General features: G+C 41.8%; 1 protein-coding gene across 3 annotated transcripts; it reads right to left on the reverse strand.

Moving 5' to 3' along the window:
* Positions 1 to 97: 97 nt before the first annotated feature.
* AKAP10 (A-kinase anchoring protein 10) lies at positions 98 to 20074 on the reverse strand. Of its 3 annotated transcripts, XM_062623488.1 has the most exons (15): positions 19686 to 20073; positions 16136 to 16183; positions 13662 to 13844; positions 12807 to 13361; positions 11300 to 11398; positions 10777 to 10861; positions 10147 to 10270; positions 9156 to 9292; positions 7942 to 8086; positions 7019 to 7192; positions 4809 to 4918; positions 3900 to 3982; positions 3259 to 3311; positions 2537 to 2632; positions 98 to 1494 (listed from the first exon to the last, which is right to left on the reverse strand). In XM_062623488.1, the coding sequence occupies exons 1-15, from the start codon at positions 19861 to 19863 to the stop codon at positions 1489 to 1491; spliced, it is 2076 nt and encodes a 691-aa protein (XP_062479472.1). In that variant the 5' UTR covers positions 19864 to 20073; the 3' UTR covers positions 98 to 1488. The 3 variants fall into 3 exon arrangements, with proteins under 3 accessions (XP_062479472.1, XP_062479474.1, XP_062479473.1); XM_062623490.1 differs by lacking the exon at positions 7019 to 7192 and having other exon boundaries at positions 19686 to 20074; XM_062623489.1 differs by lacking the exon at positions 16136 to 16183.

Consider the following 20074-nt stretch of genomic DNA (forward strand, 5'->3'; position numbering starts at 1 on the left):
ACCAAGACCAGACTGCTGAGGGGTTTACCTGGTTTTTAAACCCCTAAAGCTCACATAAAAGTGTAAAGTCAAATCCCATCAAAACAGAAAACTGACACAAATTTTAATATTTATATATTTTAAATCAAAACACAATTAAATAGAGTATGTTTTAAGTACATGAATACTTGGGCATGAGAGAAATAAGAAGTGGTACATAGTACCAAATACCTATACACAGCCTTTTTTTGTTTTGCTTTTTTATAGACAATACAGTGTGGCTCTAGACAATCAAATATTGCAACAGAGTAACACTTGCTCATCAATCAAGATAGTCTGAGTACTGGAGATGATTCGAGTTCTTTGCAAAGTGATTTTTTTTTTTTTTGCACAAATTTAAGGGAAAAAAGCAATCGTAAAGAGTAAAACCCAAAACAGAAGTGTTGTACACTAAAAATGCAGTAGTAACGTAACGGTGAGACACTGAGTACTTCTGGTACCCTGCAAAAATCAAGTAATTGGAAAAATTAATGGAGGTGCTGTGTAACAGAGTGGCTTTTTCACTTAAACTAAAGGTTTTGCAAGACAGGAAGGGCAGGTCTTTTAAAATTGTATTTTTTTGTAAACCAAACATCTGGAATTAGATACGGTGTTGGTGGAAGACAGGCTATGGAGAATGGCAGCAGCTACTTTTTTTTCCCTTGGTTGTGGGATGGAGAGGAAAGGAAATGGAGCAGTCTACAGGACACAACCCTGCCTTCAGAGCCATGGCTTGGGAGCAGAAGCTGCACAAGTGCAAGATGAGCTTTTGTGTCTGCTCTGTGTCAGAAGCAGGGGACTTGTGTATGCAAATGTAAGACCTCGACAAGGAAGAGTTACACTGTTCAGGCTTTGCTCCTGATCCTTCTACACTGCCTTCAAAGTTAATGTAGTTATGAAGTAAAACACATTTATCTTACAGTTGAATACTCATCTATTTCAAGTAAGGAAAAATAAAACTTAGAACTTTTTAGGTCATTCACTGCCAATGAATTCACTGTTTGAGCTTCACTTCTCCAGGGGCCAATGTTAGGGATGCTCCTCTGGCCTTTCCAATTATGTGTTTAAAAATTACAAGTAGTAGAACTAGAAACTACGGCAAAACCTTCCCGTCTGTTGTGGCTTGTGTCCCATTACAGATAATTTGCTTAAAAGTCTTTTTGAGACAGGGTCAAGTATTTGTGAAGTTGATCACAGTTTCTCAGTGCCACATTCTTAAACTGCATCTTCATCTCTAAAACCCATCATTATTGTGAATGCCACACACAACAGGAAAAAGTGTTTCTTCACGCTCTACAGTGGAGGTACAGGATTGCTTCTTTTTAATTCTTCCTCCTAGATGAGGGAGATTTCGGCGGTTGGAGTAACAGTGCTTTGTTTTTATTGGCTGTGTTAAAGAATCCACCAAAAGGGAAAGTTCACTCATTCTTGAAGTGGAAAAACAGATTTCCTATTCTGGCGTTTCTAAAATCATAGCTAGAAAAGGAAACACAAGGTTAGAGTTCATTTTACCCTAAAATATACAAGGCAGTCACTACATAGAAAGACATTTTGTGTTTAAAAATGAAGTCACATATGCTCGTGAGTCTGGGAGATGAAAAAACCCAACTAGTCCCACAGCTCAAACCACCTTCTGATTACAGCAACCATGCTCAGTTAATTGAATCCAGAGCATCTGCAGTCACTTGGTATTTCTAAACTCTGTGCTGAGTGACCCTTCCATCTGGCCAGGCTCGAACTACATCATTTGCAGCCTCACTACTAAGTGAAATCATTATATAAAAGTCATTTAAATGTAACTGCTCTATTAAAAAGTCACACAGTGCAAGTATGGATAGATCCGTTCAGATAACTGGGGTATGGCACATGCTTACTTGCAGTAATTAAAAATAGAGCAAGTTAAAAGTTAACAAGTCAGCTGCCTGAAAGCTGGAATTCCTGGATGCTAACCTGGTAAACTCCTGCCATTCCATTGCATCAGAACTGTGGGGTTTTTTAAACAGAGAACACATGGACTTGTACAAAGTCACTGAACGCCAATACACAACATCAAATTACCAGCCTATGGACAGGACTGCCAGGTCTCTTTTAAGGTGTAGACACAGTAAATCAGAGCACCCAACAAAGCAACTTTCCAGCTGTTGAGTTTTACTGACACTTTAGGTCAATACACTAATATACATCAACATGAAAAAGCAAGCATAAACTCAAATAAGGAATTACAGCATTGACCCTGCACCACAAATCACCCTTTTAAGTACTACGGCAGTCTGTAAAGACTCAAGATGGAGACAGTCAATTTTAATGCTTCCACATGAGAACCACTAGATGCATCTTAAGAAATTTCTACATCATATGTAGGCTGAAACACTCCCAAACCTTTATTTTTTCATATCATGCCATGCCAGTTTGAACATTTCCCAGCGTGGGTTTCAGATGCTCTCGGAAGGCAAGAGCTCTCCTCCTCCCACAGTCTGGCTTAAGGCAGATACAGGCAGCAGCCTCTCCACCCCCTTACCTTCGTAACCTTCTCCGAAGGCTGTTCACATTGTGCCTGCTGCATAACATCATTGACTATCATCTTCGCTATCCTCCACGCCATCTCTTCTTGAGCCTGCCACAGAAAAAACACCCAAAACACAGATAGCTTCAAGGTCTTGGAATAAAAAGACAGCCCTCAGCATAATTCACAGGCTCAACTTTGGAGATGCAGTCAACCTTCACAACACAGTGACCTGCAGCAAACGTATCCTCCCTTGATGGAAATGCCCCTGCTTTCCAAGTACGCCATTAACTTCAATTATTGTATTTATGTCCCGATGCAATTTCCAAGAGACTTAGTGAAGTTTTTAGATTTATCTGTTGGGGACTTGCCCAAGCCCCTTCAAGGGGGGAAAATGCAGACTGTAATCCATGTACAATGGTAACTTCACAGTACAAAACAAAGGCCAAGAGCACCTCCACTCCCAAATGTGTATATGTAACGCCACCATAACAAGAAACCCCTTGACTGCAAGCAAACAGTTAACCATTATACTAAAATAAACCGGCAATCACTGGCAAAAATCAAAGTAGTCTCACATATGCACACAAATAAATTATATTTAGCACAGTGTCTGACAGTTCTTGTTGGTGCATCAGAAAGATACTCAGAGAAACGGCCAGGATTAAGAACTTCAATACTTTATTTCCCTAATCTACACTGTGAAGGAAGTCACCAGGACGACATAAAAGACACACCTCATCTGTGTTTCCTTGAACCCATTTCTTCATCGCTTGTGAGAACATGGACCCTAGTTGAGATAAAAAAACAGCAAGCAAGGTACATTAGCAAAGTCCGTGGCATAGCTCTATAAAAGCTAATTCCTTTCATTCTTCTAAAGAGTTTGCACTGCTGGCATTAGAGAACATGGAAGAGTTGCATGGAAGACAAGGGATTACGTGGAGCCATGGTTCATGAGACACTGAGCCTGAACCATTCCTCTTTACCAGAGCTAACAAGCAGCACTACCAGCAAGCAGATCCCAAACTGGGTGGGAAGCATGCGGAGAGCTGAAGTTCTTTTTCATCTCAAGACCCAATCTTTGAAGGCCTGACCATCCCCCACAGCTGCTCGCAGCTTTCATCCCTGCCAGGTTCCATCAACAGCTCCAACTCCCACAGGCTGCTCAGACTCCCAGGAGTCCAGCTGGACCAGAAAAGCAGAATTTGGATAGGAAACTGGGCCAGAGATGGGTTTTGCCTCAGTACAGGACAGTCCCCATCTCCATTTGGCTTAAAACAGATCTGGAAAGAGTGAGGAGTCTTGCTTATCTTGACTGCAGTAAGGAAGAGAACAGTTCTTCAGATTTACAGACATGGACATGAAGAGGAAAGCAAACCTTTTGATTTTTTGACATCAGGCTCTGGTTCAGATTCTCTGATAAACTGTCCGAGGTCACTGACTCGTCCAAATGTCATCTTCCTGAAGGGAGGATGAGTAAAAGCATTATGGAAAGCTAGCAGTCAAGAAAACAAAAAAGCTACCATGATAAAGACTCCAGTGTCAGAAGACCAGTGTTTCACCAGTTACCACCTCTGCCACCTGAAATGAATATATTGGGAAAAATCTCCAGCTCTTCTCATGTATCTGAATTCAAAGTGTATCTTAACAATTCTTGTAGACAGTAGAAGCAGGCAAATGTTTCAATGACTCAACCATGAGATATCAACAGGCAGTGCTAGCAAGTGCTCTACACTATCACAAAAACATGTCATTAGGGAGAAATCAGTTTACCATACCCAAAAGGACAGGAGACTGTGCAACAGAAAAGGTAGCTATAGAAACGAAGAATTTCTGTATGAGATACACAAAGCAGAAGAGCTTTACAACAAAAAGTAACTTAAGAAACAGAAAAATAGCTGTGCAATCTGCTAAGGAAGTGAAGTATAAGCCCTTCTGTGCCACTGGGGTAGGAAGAAATCAAAGCTGCACATTACAATATCAAAGGAGCCTGAGCTTATTCTTTTCTGCTCCTTCCCCAGATTGGAACTACTGAGCTTGGAGTCAAAGAGCAGTAATAGCCAGTATAAAGAGAAAATACAATTGGAAATACTTTTCTGTCTGCCATTCTGGTCACAGAAACATTCACCATGACACTGGTGTTAAATCACATAAATGTACTCTCAAATATTAAGACATGTATTAAGATGGCACCATCTTGCATTTACACATGCATGCAGGAGGACACAGCAAAAATGAAACAGAGATGAAACATAACTAGGAGCAAGATACACAGAATGAACCTTACCCTGCATATGTTCGCTGATACAAAGATTCAGGATCCAGACTTGCAGCATCTACAATTATTGCTTCATCAAAATTTTTCAGGATTTTAACATTAGCCTTTTTGACATTGGACTACAAATAAAAATTCTAAGTATTAGTGCCCAATGCAGACAACTAACAGCTTCCTAACAAAACTGCATTTTTAGTGCTTTTACACTTAAGATAAACCTGCATAACTCTCTAAGCAAGCATAAAAGAATTAGCATTTACACAATGATGAATTCCTAATGCAGCATGACACTTTTAAACAGAGGATGATAAAGGTAAGAGAATAGAGGCGAAGACATAATGTAGAGGTCAGCAAACGTATGTGAGGACTGCTCTAAGCACCATCAACTCAACAGATCCGTGTGCACATGCAAATTGTTTGTTTGTGAGTACACAGGACTGAACTACCTCAAAGGCTGCAGCAGCTTAACTCAACCCTCTCACACACTTGGCTAAGCAATTCCCAAACACACTACACTTCCCCCATACAAGAGAACAAACATTTATCTTTTGACCTGGCATATTTATACAGGATTATGAAAAAAGCCAAGGAAACATTACAGCAACAGCAGGGAGAGCGTGAATGTACAGCAATCTACTAGCATCCTCACACAGAACAGAAATGTTTATGGCAGCTGCTTTGCAAGCTACTTCCCTGCTGCTCTGTCAGTGCTGCTCTTTATGCAAAAATATGCAGAGACCCAGAGATTCTCCTGTTCAGATAAGGAGGAATGTGCACCACAAAATGCAGCACTTCATTTCCTGAACTGTCCAAGCAAGCCAATTACCAGCAGTTTCTCTCCTGTAGACTATCAAGCAGCAGGATATTTTGAGAACACAGATTTTACTCCCTGCTTTGCAACTAAGGGGGAATAGTCTGTCCATGCAAATTAGGAGGTTTAAAAATGTTAAAAGCAGGTAGTACAGCTTCAGAGTTGCTTGATACATGGGTCATCAGTAATGTTGGTCTAGATACTGGATTTAAAACCCATGGTAGCACTGCAGCATTCAACAAAAACAATTCAGCAGAAGCAGTTCTTGCTTAGCTTTTCTGCTCTCAGCTGGGCTTGCAGTTTGCAAGCTGACCTGGTTACAGATAAGCTAGAATCTGTTTATCCTCTCCTCTTTCACATCTGAATTAAACAAAGATAAAAGTTTTGGAACAGCCAACTCCTGGCTAAAAACACATCTCTGGTGTTACTGGGATGGTTTCAGAGTGGAACAAGCTCCACTGCCTGTTTCTGAGGCTAAGCCCACACACGAACACAGCTCTCAAAGCAGCACCAAAGGCAACAAAAAGATGCTGGCCCACAACCAGGGCACTGTGCAATGTATATGGTGGACATTTCTCAATGACTCTGGGAGGATAACAGAGCCAAAGGAGCCCAGTCACATTCTTGTTTCCACACAGTACAACAAAGAAGCGGCAGCCGCCAGAAAGCTCCAATCATGCTTAACAAATGCCTTACCCAGCAAAAGACTTTTTTATGCCCAGCTTTACATCAAGCTATATACATGCAAACAAAATTCAGGTATCACCCTCAGCTCAGAGCAACTCTGTGGTAACACAGTGAAGTGCCAGTATCAGCTCTCTTTTGGAAAGGTCAGGGGTCTGGCCATTCTATCAGACCAGCTTGAGGGTAACAACAGGGAAAAGTCCACTGAGGCAAACTAGTGCGCACCACTGGTCAGATATTAACTGTCATTGCTCTATGTTTGAGTAGATGAATGCTTTAAAACTGAGTGGAACTGAGCACACACAACTTGCATATTTTTGTTTAAATTCTACAGCATATTCACAAGTGTCAATGCCTGAAGTTATAACTATGGTAATGATCAAAATGTGGTGCTTCTAATAAAAAGTGTTCTTAAATGTTATGGCACTATGGAACAGTCTTCAGTGAGTTTAACAGCTTAATAAAAAGATACATCTGATGCAAAGAACTAAAAGCAGCACAAGGCTCTGGGTGCATAAATAGGATAGATCCTCTTCCACACCCATACTGTCTGAACTTAGCAGCACATAGACTAAACACATCCTAATATAACACAGACTGTGATTTTCAAGTGGAATGAGAAGCTTCAAATTACAAGGTGTTCCTTTACAGTGTATGAACTTTGATATTGATACAGAAAAGTGACTATAGCATTTCCTGTAACAAAAACAAACCAAGAATCTCATACCTGGGAGGCAGAGCCATCTGGGCCCCCTATGGAATCGCTATCAGGAGAGCTACTGGGGCCATGAATACTCAGTGCAATATTCCCTCCTGGAAATTCATCTCCTCGTACTGAATGGATGAGATCATTCAAGTATTTGTAGTAAAGGTTGCTGGACAAGAAACCAGGTAAAAAAACCTGAGAGACAGAAGGAGGAGTCCTCTTTAATCAAGGCTGGTCTGCACAATTACAGCAGATCGTTTGCACAACAGAAGGGACACATAAACATCTCAGCCCTTGTGTAGCTGGTACACAAGTAGAAGTGCCTACACATGGAATTATTCCAGATTAGCAAGAGCCTTGCTTTGAATCTGAATCCTACTGCAAGATGAACAAAACCAACTATGTACCAACCAAACCCTCCAGTAACTGGAACTGAAGTTTGGATTTTCCAATTTCCTCCAGGAAAGCCTGACAACCCAACAGGGTTACAGGTATTTTGCTATGCTGATCAAAATTCATCTGCAGCTCTAGAATCAAATCATTAATCTCTAGTGCCCCGGTATTCCAGAGTTCACTATTAGCCACACCACTGGTATTAGACTTGCAACCAACTGCTACCAGCAGGAAGGACAATTTTCTAAAGATATAGAAGCTCTTGACAGCAATTCAGATGGGAGGAAATTCTGTTATTTCCATTAAAAAGCAGTAATCACCCAAAACAAACACTTCACAGAGAATTAACAGAAGCCAGTGCATGGTATCTTTTCAGATCAGGCTGGGGAAAACAGTCTAGCAAGTTTTCCTAAAGCTGCTCGATTATCCAGGTAAACAGGAAGTCGGAAAAAGAACAGGACAAATCGGAGATGCTGAAGGGGACACCTGACTCACTACAGAATCTCCACATCATCTGTGCTGTCAACACCGTTCTGAAGAAGGTATCTCACCGTCTCCATGGTAGTCCACGCCTGCCGTAAGGGAGTCGTGAAACAATTCGGGAGAGGACCACCTTCCCTGCAGATGTTGGATTCGATCTCTAACCTCACCGAGTCATCAAACCCCAGAGGATGTGTGGCTTGAAGGGAGAAGTACCTGCAGCACCAGATGGGGCGAAAAACAACACAAAAGGAGTTGCAAAACTTTGCAGGTGGTCAGCACCACCCGTTCCACCCAAGACCATCCGTCATGCTGCAGCCACTAGATGGAGCTGGCCTCAAGAAAGTACACAGAGCTGATGCTGCTAACTACAGGGGAGGAGAATCCACAATCCACAGAAACATTTTTGATAAAGCCTTGTCCTGAATATACAGATAACAGAGCATCAAGTGACTCCTGAAGAGAAGAATCTTACACACAGAGCGTTGTAGCAGAGAAGCAAGGAACACCCAGAACCCTGAAGCAGCATTTGCTCTACTAATCACAACACTGAAACCAAGTTTATGGATGGAGTAGAGGGGTGACTGATGAAAATCAGACCGAACTGTTTGCTTCCTCTCCAATTATTATTTCCTAGCAGGGTAATAACCTAAGAAGTTTGTGAGATGAGTCTCGCACTTAACAACAAACTTTTTCTGGAAGCAGTTTTGCTGTCTTCCAGTTGCATCTTTACTAAAGTGCAGCACAAACAAAAAAAAAAAAAAAAAAGGGGAAGAGTTACACTGCTCAAAGTCTGTTACTAAAAGGAATCTGGTCTCTTCCTTAACAAAAGGAAGGCATTTCAAAGTATTAAGAACAAGCAGTATTTGGCTTTTACTGTGGGTGATAACAGTTCCTAGTTTAAATGGGTAACGGTATCTGGACCTTAAGGTTTTTCTACAGTGGTGCATCTGCTATTAGGTTTAAATCCTTCACATTGTCAAATGGCAACCAATTGGCTTTGATATTTTCACAACCACACATAAACCCAAGCAAACAAGTCCTCAAAATTCTGAATTGTTTAAGAATGATATCCTTGTAAGGACTCTTCATGTACACAGAAATAGTTTTAAAAGCTCTTGTGTGTGTACCCAAAGGTCACCTTACTAAAATGTATTTCAGCATCGCAGTGCAAAACTGCACAGTGATGGTCTGAAAATGGAAAGTTCCTTTTGTACAATGCAACATAAAAACACAAGCACAAAATTAAGAGCTTTCGAAACAAGTAACTGTTGAACTCCCTCACTTGTCATATAAAATCATGGCATCATTCTGTGCTTCTTGCCCATCATACTGGCCTTTTTTGGCAGCAAGTTGAGACTGGAAGTTATCTGCTGCCAACCAGAACTGCAGTACATTAACTGCATCTTCCTTCTCCATGTACTGGAAGAGAAATCAGAAAAGAAAGGGGAAATTAAGTAAGTTCTACCAAGAAACTTCTAACAAGCATAGACAAACCTGCTCCTTCCCATTTAAAATGAGAAGGATAGTCCAAATATTAATGATGCAAAATTGTCACCAGGGCATATAAACATTCAGAACTCTCAGATACTAAATCTGTCTGCAACGCTGTTTGTTTAAAAAGAAAACAACTTGGGACCTTTCTGTTCTGTACTGGTTTTCACATGCAGTTTCCAACGATTCTTTATTTGCATCATACTAAAGACAGAGGGAAGGCTATTTTCATGCTATGCTCAGCTCACACTGAACTCAGCACATTGTCTCAGCTCTCCAGCTTGCTGCTTCAAACTACACTTGCTTGTCAGACTATCAGGACAAGTATTTTACAACTAATAGATGATTCCCTAAAGATAAAGGGCCCCACAACTGTAAAGCCATACATTTAACCTACCACATTGCAGCCTGGTATCCTCTCTATGTAGAACTACTGAATTATTTATCTGGAAGAATGCTTAAGGATTTCAAAGTCGCTATTTTATTTGGCAAGATAAACAATGTCAAGGCTCCTACAAAGCAGAGATCCTTAGAAGTACTCACTAACTGGAGAGGACATGCACAACTACTTATTCTGCAATCCAGTGTACAGGTTTGAACATTTCAGGGAGTTCTACATGTGGAGAGGAAACCATTTAATACATTTTCTCCCTAATAAAGATACATCTCATCATTTTTATTGTATTTCAGGTGTCTTTATTAGAGCCATCAGAGAATGAATAAAGGTTTTTTCCATCTGATAGGAAAGAATGAAAACGGCAAACTCAAAACCTAGCACTCACCTCAGAGAAATAGAAGAGAGCTGATTCACAGAAAAGTATGTCAGCCAGATAAACAGTCCCACTAGTCAGCACCTCAATCTGGTATTTACAGAAATGATGACTTCGCAAAAACTCACTAAAGTGCCTGCACACAGACAACACAGTTATTACGGGTCAGCAGCATTCAAGGCACCTCAGAAGTCTTATACTTTCAGTAGGATAAAAGCAGAACAAAGAAGAAATGGTGCAGGTTAACAAATGACACTAGGACGATATAATGGAACGGGTTGCCCAGGGAGGCTGTGAATGCTCCATCCCTGGCAGTGTTCAAGGCCAGGCTGGACAGAGCCTTGGGTGGCATGGTTTAGTGGGAGGTGTCCCTGGCCATGCCAGGGGGGTTGGAACTTGATGATCTTAAGGTCCCTTCCAACCCTAACTATTCTACGATTCTATAAAGAATGCAATAGCATGCACATACAGCTTCAGCAAGTGATGACAACGGATTTGGAGGCAGAAATCTGAGCAGTTTCAAATGCAGAAGACTGCACAAAAAAGTGATTTTATGGTAATGCCTTCATAAAGGTTTTTAATGGAACCACCTTTTGCATAAGGACAACAGCGACATGAAGCCAAACCATTCAAACCACTTACTCTTGTTCCATTGCATTAAACACTATTGACTGTGCTGTAACAAAGCAGTTAGGATCCACTTGTCCATCTTCCCCACAAATCTTTGCTGCAAAGAAAGACCAGGTTAAAATTAACACCCATCTGGCTGATGGAGCTGGAAAACACAAGTGGTGACCAGTTAATGAAAAACTGCAGCTCAAATCCACTTGAATCAGCTGGTTCTGACAGTGCAAAGAGCTTTTGAGGTACTGCAGATAGCTGAATGATATTACAGCTGAAATACTTATTTGAGACTCAAATTGGGATCCCCTCCACAATTATCAGGAACTCTTTCACTAATTTAAGCAAAGACTCCGAAAGTTCTTCTGGGGATATTGCACAGCACTACTGAAAGGTCAGACCCACTGATACTTGTCATGTGATCCATCTCTTACAACTGATTTTAACAGTCAAAAATAAGAAATATGAGTGCGTGTGGTATTAAAGATGTGTTTTTACAGGGAAGGAGGAAGCTCAGAAACGAGTAGGCAGCATACATTCTTACCAACTATGTCATTTCTCATTGCTTCTGTTATAGGAATTGGTTTAGCAGCATCTGGAGAAATATATTTGGTAAAAGTACTAACTGCATCCCGTTCTATACCTACAAGGAAGAAATACAGAATCAAACTTGGAATTCCTTGGCACAGGTCTAAAACAAGGAGTGAATAACAAACCTCTGCTCTTGAGAAAAGCAAATATCTAATCACCAGTGACAAGTTCCCTTCCCATAAAGCACTCAGTCCACTACTCAATACTTTGCTACTGACAAGCTACAGTGGCTGTGTTTTTTCCAGGCAGGCTACAGTAAGCCCAGCCTGGACTGACTAGTGAGATGGAATCACGCAATGTAGCTCTGAATTCCCTGCCACCAGACAAGACAGCACTCTCTTCCTCAGCTGCACACCCAGAAGTAACACCTTTCTGGCAAGAAGTGCAGTGAAGTTCCCAATTTCTAGCTCTCATTATAGAGAATATAATGCCTGCATTAGGAAGGAATTAGAAGGGAAAAAAACATCTTCAAATGGGATGCCTCAGAACAAGATACACACTTTACATGTTATCTTTTGAAAGTTGGGACACTGCTCTGAAAGAAAGAAAAAGTCACACTTCGACTGTTCATGTTCCTCAAAAAGCACCCATTATTCCACATTCTTTTTAGACACCAGAAAGCAGAGGTGCTTTTCAGGACTGAAGCACCACTGCATTGGTTTAAGCTGCTTTGGGGCTGAGGTTTGGTGTTGTGGCGGTCCATGGTAAATATATGAGTACGGCAAACAGCAAGAGAAAGGGATGCAACACAAAGAAACACGTGGGCCAAAAAAGGCAACAAATGTGAGAAAAGGAGTGTTTCCTTTTTGTCTGGAGACTTGCACAAAGGGAAGACTGAGTGGATGTGAAGGAGTGACCCAGGTACTGTGCTGTAGCTTACTACCAAAAGCAAATATTTTAATTTCACCTTTATTTCCAGTAGCCCCTGAAGACATGGAATCCAAATGAGAACAAGGGAATAAATCCAAAACCAAACCCAGTATGTTCCACAGAACAATCTCAACAAGTCTCTTGTAACTATTACTTATGTCATCTGACGTGATACAGGATATTTATCTTCCATGGAAAGTTAATTATCAACTCTCAGCCCCATCATCCAAATCTTCTGCAATTCTTTTATGTTGGGATGGGATGAGTGAGGGAAGAAGGGGACACTGCAGTGTTCATCTTCATTTCTAAGATTACACATGTAGGAACAGAAGTAACCTAAGCTTGTTAGAATACATAACAATTCTGAAGTCTCTTCAGCAGTATATTTATTTTTCAATGACCAGACAAACAATACACAGCTCAAACTGACCATCAGCTGATACAGCAAGTTAATATTACTGATACACAAAATGATTTTCTTCCCTGCAACATCACATCATACTTACTAAGCACACAGCCCATCATACAAAGCAAGCAGCAGCTCCCCATCTCCCACCTTTTTTTAAAGAAATGGGACACATGGCACTTACTTTTCATGAGCTTTCCTGACAAGTCTTTTAGTGCAGAGGAGGGGCTGTTTCTATTTGATACTGGAAGCTTGGAAGATTCTTGCTGATCAGCTGGAACAGAACAAGTCCCTGTCTCAGATTTTCTCAGACAAAGAGCACTGCCATTATCACTATCCTGACCCAAGAGCACATGGTTCTGGCTGTTGCTAGGTCTGTCGTTCTTGGTCGAAGTCACTGGCTTGGTCCTGAGAAGATGGACTGTGCTAGAATCCTCCAGTCTCTCCTCAAGCAATCCAGTTGGAGAAGACAATGCAACTTCCTGCTGTTTGGAGGGTGACACTGGCTCTGCCAACGAGCTCTGCTTAACTGTGTTCAGGCTATGTGCTCTTATACGGGACCATGTTGTAGAGTGGAAGCTTTCAGCTTCTAACCAAAACTTAACCAAGTGTTCCATTCTGCGCAGTTCCATAAACTGGATAAAATAAGGGAGGGCTACACTGTCCTGCAGAACTTGTTCAAGGGTCTTTGAAAGGCTTGATTTGGTCTCTTGAGCCTGGTAATTCAGACACGATCTGCCTAAAGAAAAATACAAAGGGTATGACTCCATATTGTACTACAGATATGGGTATTCAACACAAAAATGCCCTACAATGCAAGTGATGAAGAGACAATTCCAACATAATGGTAGTAAACAAAGTAAAGAAACTTCTTAACAAACAAATGCACTGTCCACATTCAAAATTCTTCTAGGGTAACAGCAGTCAATTTTTGAATTACCTAATCTACTTGCCTGAAAACCAAAGGATGGTGAGCATAGCAGTAACACACAGAATAAAAAGAAACATTGCCATTATTACAGAGCTGATGAAGCCTTACCTAAGTCTCCAAAATGAGCAGCTTCCATGTGACTTGGCTGCTTCTTCAGGGCAGCTGTCCGACTGCTAGAGAAAGAGTCCATGTTGGCAGAGATGGCATTAATTGCCACATGGCTTGGTCCTGCAGCCTCCAGCAAGGCATGATTTCTAGTGCTTCGTTGAGGGGAATGTACTGGTACTGGAGCTGGAATGAAGACAGGAATTACTAAAAGACAAGGCTTCCAAGACCTCTTCTAAGCACTTTCCAACACTAAGCACCCCAAGATATGCCACAGAGTTTGCAAGAGTCAATCTTATTAAAAACCTCATTCTACCACTGTGTGTCATTTTGATCAAGGTGTGATAAGAATAAAGACCACAGAAACAAACAGGTTAAATTATAGCAAGAATAAACTCACTTCCAGTAGAACAGTGGTACCCACTCACCTGTATTTTCCTTATTCAGTAGCTAATCAAAAGATGCCAAGTCTAAGTTTACACATGAAATACTACTCCTGAGTCTTCCGGCTTCCTTGGTAACTGCTATCGTAACAGCTTAATACTTTGTCAACAATTTAGTATGATTACAACATTCTTGCAACCCATTTCCATATCTTTTTGAAGGCTAAAACATGTTACAAGATCCTGCAAGTTTTAACAAAACTGTTTTCCAAAAATGTTTGAAATGTTTGTCTCTTTGATTTTGAGAGAGAAGAAAAGCAATAAGGAAATACCTGATGAAACCCAGGTTATAAACATTAACCTCCTCTAAGCTGTTTTAGAACACAGCTATTTGAGCCCAGAGAACAAAGAACTTCCTCCCGCAAAAACCTGCCAGTGAAAAAGCATCACGTAATTGTTAATTGATGACAAAGCTGAAGAAAACAAACCACGTTCACAGCAGTTTCAAAAGCTCTCAGGAAACTGCACTGGATTGAGATGTCATACAAGGACATCTTACACCTCTGATTCAAAAATAAAGCAAGGCAGATGACATGTTATCTCAGCACACTACTTCCTATTGATGTGTTTCTTCAAGGTGTCGAGCAACTTGGTTTTGGTGACTTTCATATTGCATAGCTTTATTTTTATTCACAATTTTATGACACATGATGACAGAAGTTGATAGTTTCACATTTGCATGTCATGGCAACAGGCTTAGGAGCAATGGTAAACAAGAGTTAAAATGTTTAAGTTATAGCAAAGTATTTCTCCAGCTGCAGTGTGTGGTACCAGGTCACTGCTTCCTGCCTCTTACAAAGCCTCTGGTATTTAGTACCAGCAGTAATGGAGAAGACTGCATTTTTCTGAGGCCAATGGATGGCAGCCAGATGCTTGGCTGTCGACAGTAACTGAGGAAAGCTTAGTGGCAGCTCCTCATCTAGAACCAGAGCCACACTCATAAGAGCTTAGGCTTTTATGAATTAGATAAAAATAGAATTCTATGTTATGAACATTTAAGAAAAACTTGTTCCACTTCATCTAAGGATCAAACACCTTTTCCAAACCCTCCAGACAGCACTATATCGCTCAACTAATGTCATACAGATTGTAGAGGTGCTGCCTGCCAAACTGGAAAGATGCTCTCTGCTTGCAGCAGTGTAATACAATAAATTTTCACATTTATTGTTATTTACAAGTTCATCACATTATAGCCTTTTCCTGGGAAACCCTATCAGCTAGTCACCAGAAATTGCAGTTGCACTTAAATCATGGGGTGCGCAACTTGGATGCAACTTATTGTTTCCTGTAACTGACCCGAAAGACACATCACCAAGGTGTAAAAAAGCCTTTAACTTTCTCTTGATATCCAGATACCACACTAACAAATACAGAAGCAGGATTTTGCCTGAGGATATAGAAGTAACAAATGAGATTCACATAAATTACCTCATCTCCTTTCAGTATCACAACAAACACTGACAGGATAAATAATCTTGTTTTCCCCACAGTTTACAAAATTCCTTCCCATCAAGATGTTTTTCTTCTCTCCTAACAGATTTAGCAGCAAGATTTCTGGATCACGTGGGGCAGCATTACAACACCATGATTCAGAACTTCAGCCTCACAAGCTACACCAGTTACACTTAAAACAGACACCGGCAGCCTGTTTTGCAAATCAGTTAAACACAGTTCAGCTGCATTTTCACAACTGCAAAGTACACTACATGTGAGCAAAAAAACTTCAGAAGCGATTTTTTTGTAGCTCAGGAATAACCACTACTTGCCAGGTGACTGAACTCTTTGATGACTTTGAATTAACGCTCATGTGACAAAGCTTTATAATGTTCTGTACTTACAGATTCAGCAAGATGATTAGGACACATCAGTTACTATAAATACTCAGAAACAGAAATCAGGTTTGGGTTTGATTTGGTTTTAACGCATAGGTCACATGTGGGCTCAGTCATAAGGAAATTATCCCACTGGTTAAAGTGAAAATGGAGGATGACATTTGATATCTGAATTTAGAGACGAAATAAATAGCGATCTTACTTTTAATTGCTTTCACGTCTGTGGTCTTTTCTTGTTCTCTGCCTTTGACTGTAAAATACAAAGGAAAATGTTAATGCTATTTTGGGTGACTAATGGTATTTACCTGAGAATGGACACAAAATTCCCCAACTTCAGCAAGTATCAGATGCAGACAGAACCATCATTTAGTTAAAACTGATCTCTCCTTCAAACCTGCACATCCAGTGACTGACAGAGGCTCTTAAAGCTTCTGTGTTGGCTTACTTTCAAACGAAAATCCTTATTAATTAATTAAGTTTCCTGAACTGTAGTATGTTACAATCAACACTGGGAAAGGTGCTTACTAGCTATATGATTAAAGCACGGTTACATGCGAGGTTAATAAACAGCATTAACTGGAAAGAATGGGATAGACATGCTTTACACACTGCTAATAGTTAATTCTCTCTCAAATACAATTGCTTAAGTATCATCAAACCTAGGGCAAGCAACTGATGGGAAGATAAGAGTTTTAAAAAGCTGTGATGGAAAAGCATTTTGTTAATAATTATTATGTTTTTAAAGGAAGCTCCTAAAGGAAACAGATGAGGAAATCTGTTTGAAACAAAAATAAAGAAACTGAAGGAGTATAAAAACAGGAAGGCACAAGAAACAAATTAAGTAGTGATACCGAAGAACATGATCTACTTGGGAAACGTTCTCTGCCTGCTCCAGGCTGGGATTATTACTACAAATAGGTCATCTTTGAACAGCAATTGTGGAGTCCTTCCAAAGGTAACCACAAATCCTAACCCAGCGCAATCACACATTTACATCACAAAACACGTGCAGATCACAAAAAAACAAAACCAAAACAACTCTGCCTCCTCCAACCCAGGTATTTGAACTATTTTAAAGGGAAGCTCCAATGTGGTTACATAAATGTCCTGCCCGGAGGTGGCTGCAGCGCTGCTGTACTGCGAGGAGCAGAAACGTTGCAGCTCTGTGAATTGGCAACTCAGCATTTAAGACGTAAGCTTGCAGCCAGCACATTTTCTAACAGAGCGGTTTAAGCATCCCTTGAAAGAGCTGGATCCTTTCAAATCTGAACTCTTGCAGCCAGATGCAGCTGTGAGCAGTGAGAATAACCAGCTTTACATAACTGGGGGGGGATGATATGCAGGACAAAAACGACTGAGAAAAATCTGCATCTCTGAAGAAACACTGAGGGACAAACAGGAACGAAGCAACCTCTACAGGATTACAAACCTTTATCCTTCCAAAAGGATTCCGGTACTTGATTCATCAAACTGATGCTATTGGCAATGAATCCCGAGTTTCAAAGGAGTCCTCCATAAGCCTATTTTCAGCTTAAATACATCTGTTCCTTCTCACCAACTACTCAGTTTCTCTCTAATTACCTACTTATTTCTGGTAACACAAACTCCCCGTTCATGATCTTAACCTCTTCATACACAGGCTTCTTTTGTGCCCACCAGGTTCAAGCAGAACAAAATGAAGCAGTTAACAGTGGAGGACAAAAGAAAACTCCTATACACAACAAGACCAAGCTTTTGAGGGTGAAGTTTCACTAAAGGACTTTACTTTCACTTTCCTCAAGAAAACGATGCCATTTGGTGTCTGTGTGAAACCAGAGAGAACTGCAGTACGGGGTGACTGGGGACTAAGAGGTTGTGATAACTCCAGTAGCAAACCCCTCTCACAAAGCAATAATGCACCAAACCGACGCAAACTGGCCACATGATGCTGGAGGATTTTAATTCATATCTTTAAATACACAAGAATGAACAAACCTAAGCAGTCCTCACACGTATGTGTGCAAAAACCAATACAAAACTTCAGAGGTTAGCACACTGGTTAGACTGTGTTATTGTCAAGATACCCCTACTGAAGGGGCCTGCAGTCAGGCTGTTTCATTGATAACAATTTTATAACCTGCCCTCAAGCGTCAGGCTGCTGATTCAACTGTTATAGTTTAATTTCTCAACCTATTATCCACCCCCAGCCTTCCAGACTTTAAGGCCCATGCCAAGAAATAAAACCATTTCCCTATTAATTTTTTCTACAAGTCAGTAATTTTATGGTTTCACCTTTAAAAACTCTTCAATTTTTACCCAATGTGATTTTCTCTTAAACAACAGCAGCTCAACCCAAGAACACTGACACTGCTGTATGGTTTTGGACCACATATGTCTAGTCTACAGAGCTTTATCATAAGCCTTAATCTGCTGCTTTTCTCTCAGCTGCAATTTAAGATCTTCTCTAAGAGGCAGTATCTAAAATGGTAGATTGTACAAAGCAGTATTATTCTATGTACAAGCCAGATGAAAGCTTACTTCTCTCCTTAATAGCACCTCTCTTGGGCACTTAGCTCTGCCTGTGCTTCTCTGACCCAAGATCCTTTAATCAAAGGAACGCAAATAGATACTCAATGAGACATTTCATTTTTGCCAAAGCTTACACTGTTCCTGTGATCGCACAGTAGGATGAACATCACTTCTACAATTCCCTTCACCAACAAAGCAGCAGAAGCTATTTCTGGAGAGTTTATAAGCACTATGAAAGTTTTATTCTGCAGCTCATCATTAGTATGTAAAGACCCCAAAAAGGATGAGGGCACTTGCAAAGCCTTCAGTGGACTTCCAGAGCTTCTACTATGAAGAGAAGCTTAATTTCTTCCAGGACTACTGTACTAACCTCCACCAAGAATTAAACTTTCAATGCTGCTACTTTGGCTGAGCAAGTTTCCAACAGCACGTGTCAGTCAAGACCAAAAACATTAACTCAGATAATGTGCTCTTTCCTCCTCTCTTGCAGTCTTAAAACGTACATTTTGCACTTTAGCAACTGAGAAATGCTTTAGGACAGCGTTGTCTCAGCCACTGCTTCAAGAGCAGCAATTGTACTGCTGGAACTACAGCATCACGAGGTGACAGAACCACTTTCCCAAGGGGCCCTTCCTAAAAGGTGCCCCTGTCAACAAAAACCACTCAAACCACAAGTCGTGCAGCCTGAAAGCATCCTACACCTCAGTTCATCATCAGCTGTAGCACAAGCGCCTTCAACACGTTTTGCTCCCAAGGTACATTTTAACTACATCCATTTGCACCATAGGAATAGCATAAATATTTCCGGAGTCCTAAATTCCAAATCTTTTGCTTGTGCTCCATCACATCAACAAAGGTATTATAAAATAAATGGTCAACTCCTTTGGCTTTATGAAGACCTGGGCCTGATGAGGTCCCTTTTTCAACCGTGGTTTTTATCAGGCTATTGTATTTGTACACAACCCTGCACGGCAGCATTGTAAAAAAGCACTCTGCAAGCATTCCGAGAGGCTCACATCAGCACGAAGCACGCACCAGCCCACCCAACCGCACCATCCACCGCTCCGGGACCGCTGAGCTCCATCCCCCCGCAGCAGCAGGGCGCACAGCCCCGGACGGACCAGCGCTGCAGCCCTGCGCTCGCCACCGCCCGCAGCCGGGGTTGCCCGAGTTCCCTGGGGGACCCCCCCGACCTCTTCCCCAAACCCCGACCGAGGAAAAGGGGCCCCGCCGCCGGGACTGACCGTCGTTTGGGGGGAGGCCGCTCCTCAGGGGCCGAGCTTCCTCTCGGGGCCCGGTCACCGTCGCCGGAGGGGCAGGGCCGGGGCCCAGCAGCCGCGCGGGGGACGAGGCCGGCAGCCGCCCCTCAGCCGCAGGCCTCCCGGCCGGCGCGCCCCTACCTTTCCGCCTGAAGAAGGACATGGTGCCGCGGAGGGGGCGAGGCGGCCGCCGGGGAGGGGGGCAGAAGGGGAGGGAGGGGTGAGGGCAGCGAGCCGGGTTCCCTATGAATGAGACTCCTTCCCCCGCCCGCCGCCGCCTCTCCCTCCGCCTCTTCCTCCCGCGGAGGCGCCAGCGGCCGCCATGTTGTCAACAACCGCCCCGCTCCCTCTTCCGGGCAGCCGGCGACCCGCCA

This window comes from Pezoporus occidentalis, unplaced genomic scaffold, assembly GCF_034315485.1.
Source record: "Pezoporus occidentalis ecotype Australia unplaced genomic scaffold, CSIRO_AGI_Poc_V1 ctg253, whole genome shotgun sequence".
Classification (NCBI taxonomy): Eukaryota; Metazoa; Chordata; class Aves; order Psittaciformes; family Psittacidae; genus Pezoporus; species Pezoporus occidentalis.

Excerpts from the sequence above, each read along its gene's own strand:
- AKAP10 (XM_062623488.1), bottom strand. The coding sequence starts at position 19,863 with ATGTCCTTCTTCAGGCGGAAAGGTAGGGGCGCGCCGGCCGGGAGGCCT. Across the intron at positions 8,087-9,155 it reads GCCATGATTTTATATGACAA|GTACTTCTCCCTTCAAGCCA; the intron begins GTGAGGGAGTTC and ends CTGGTGCTGCAG. Across the intron at positions 3,312-3,899 it reads TGATGTCAAAAAATCAAAAG|GGTCCATGTTCTCACAAGCG; the intron begins GTTTGCTTTCCT and ends TATCTCAACTAG.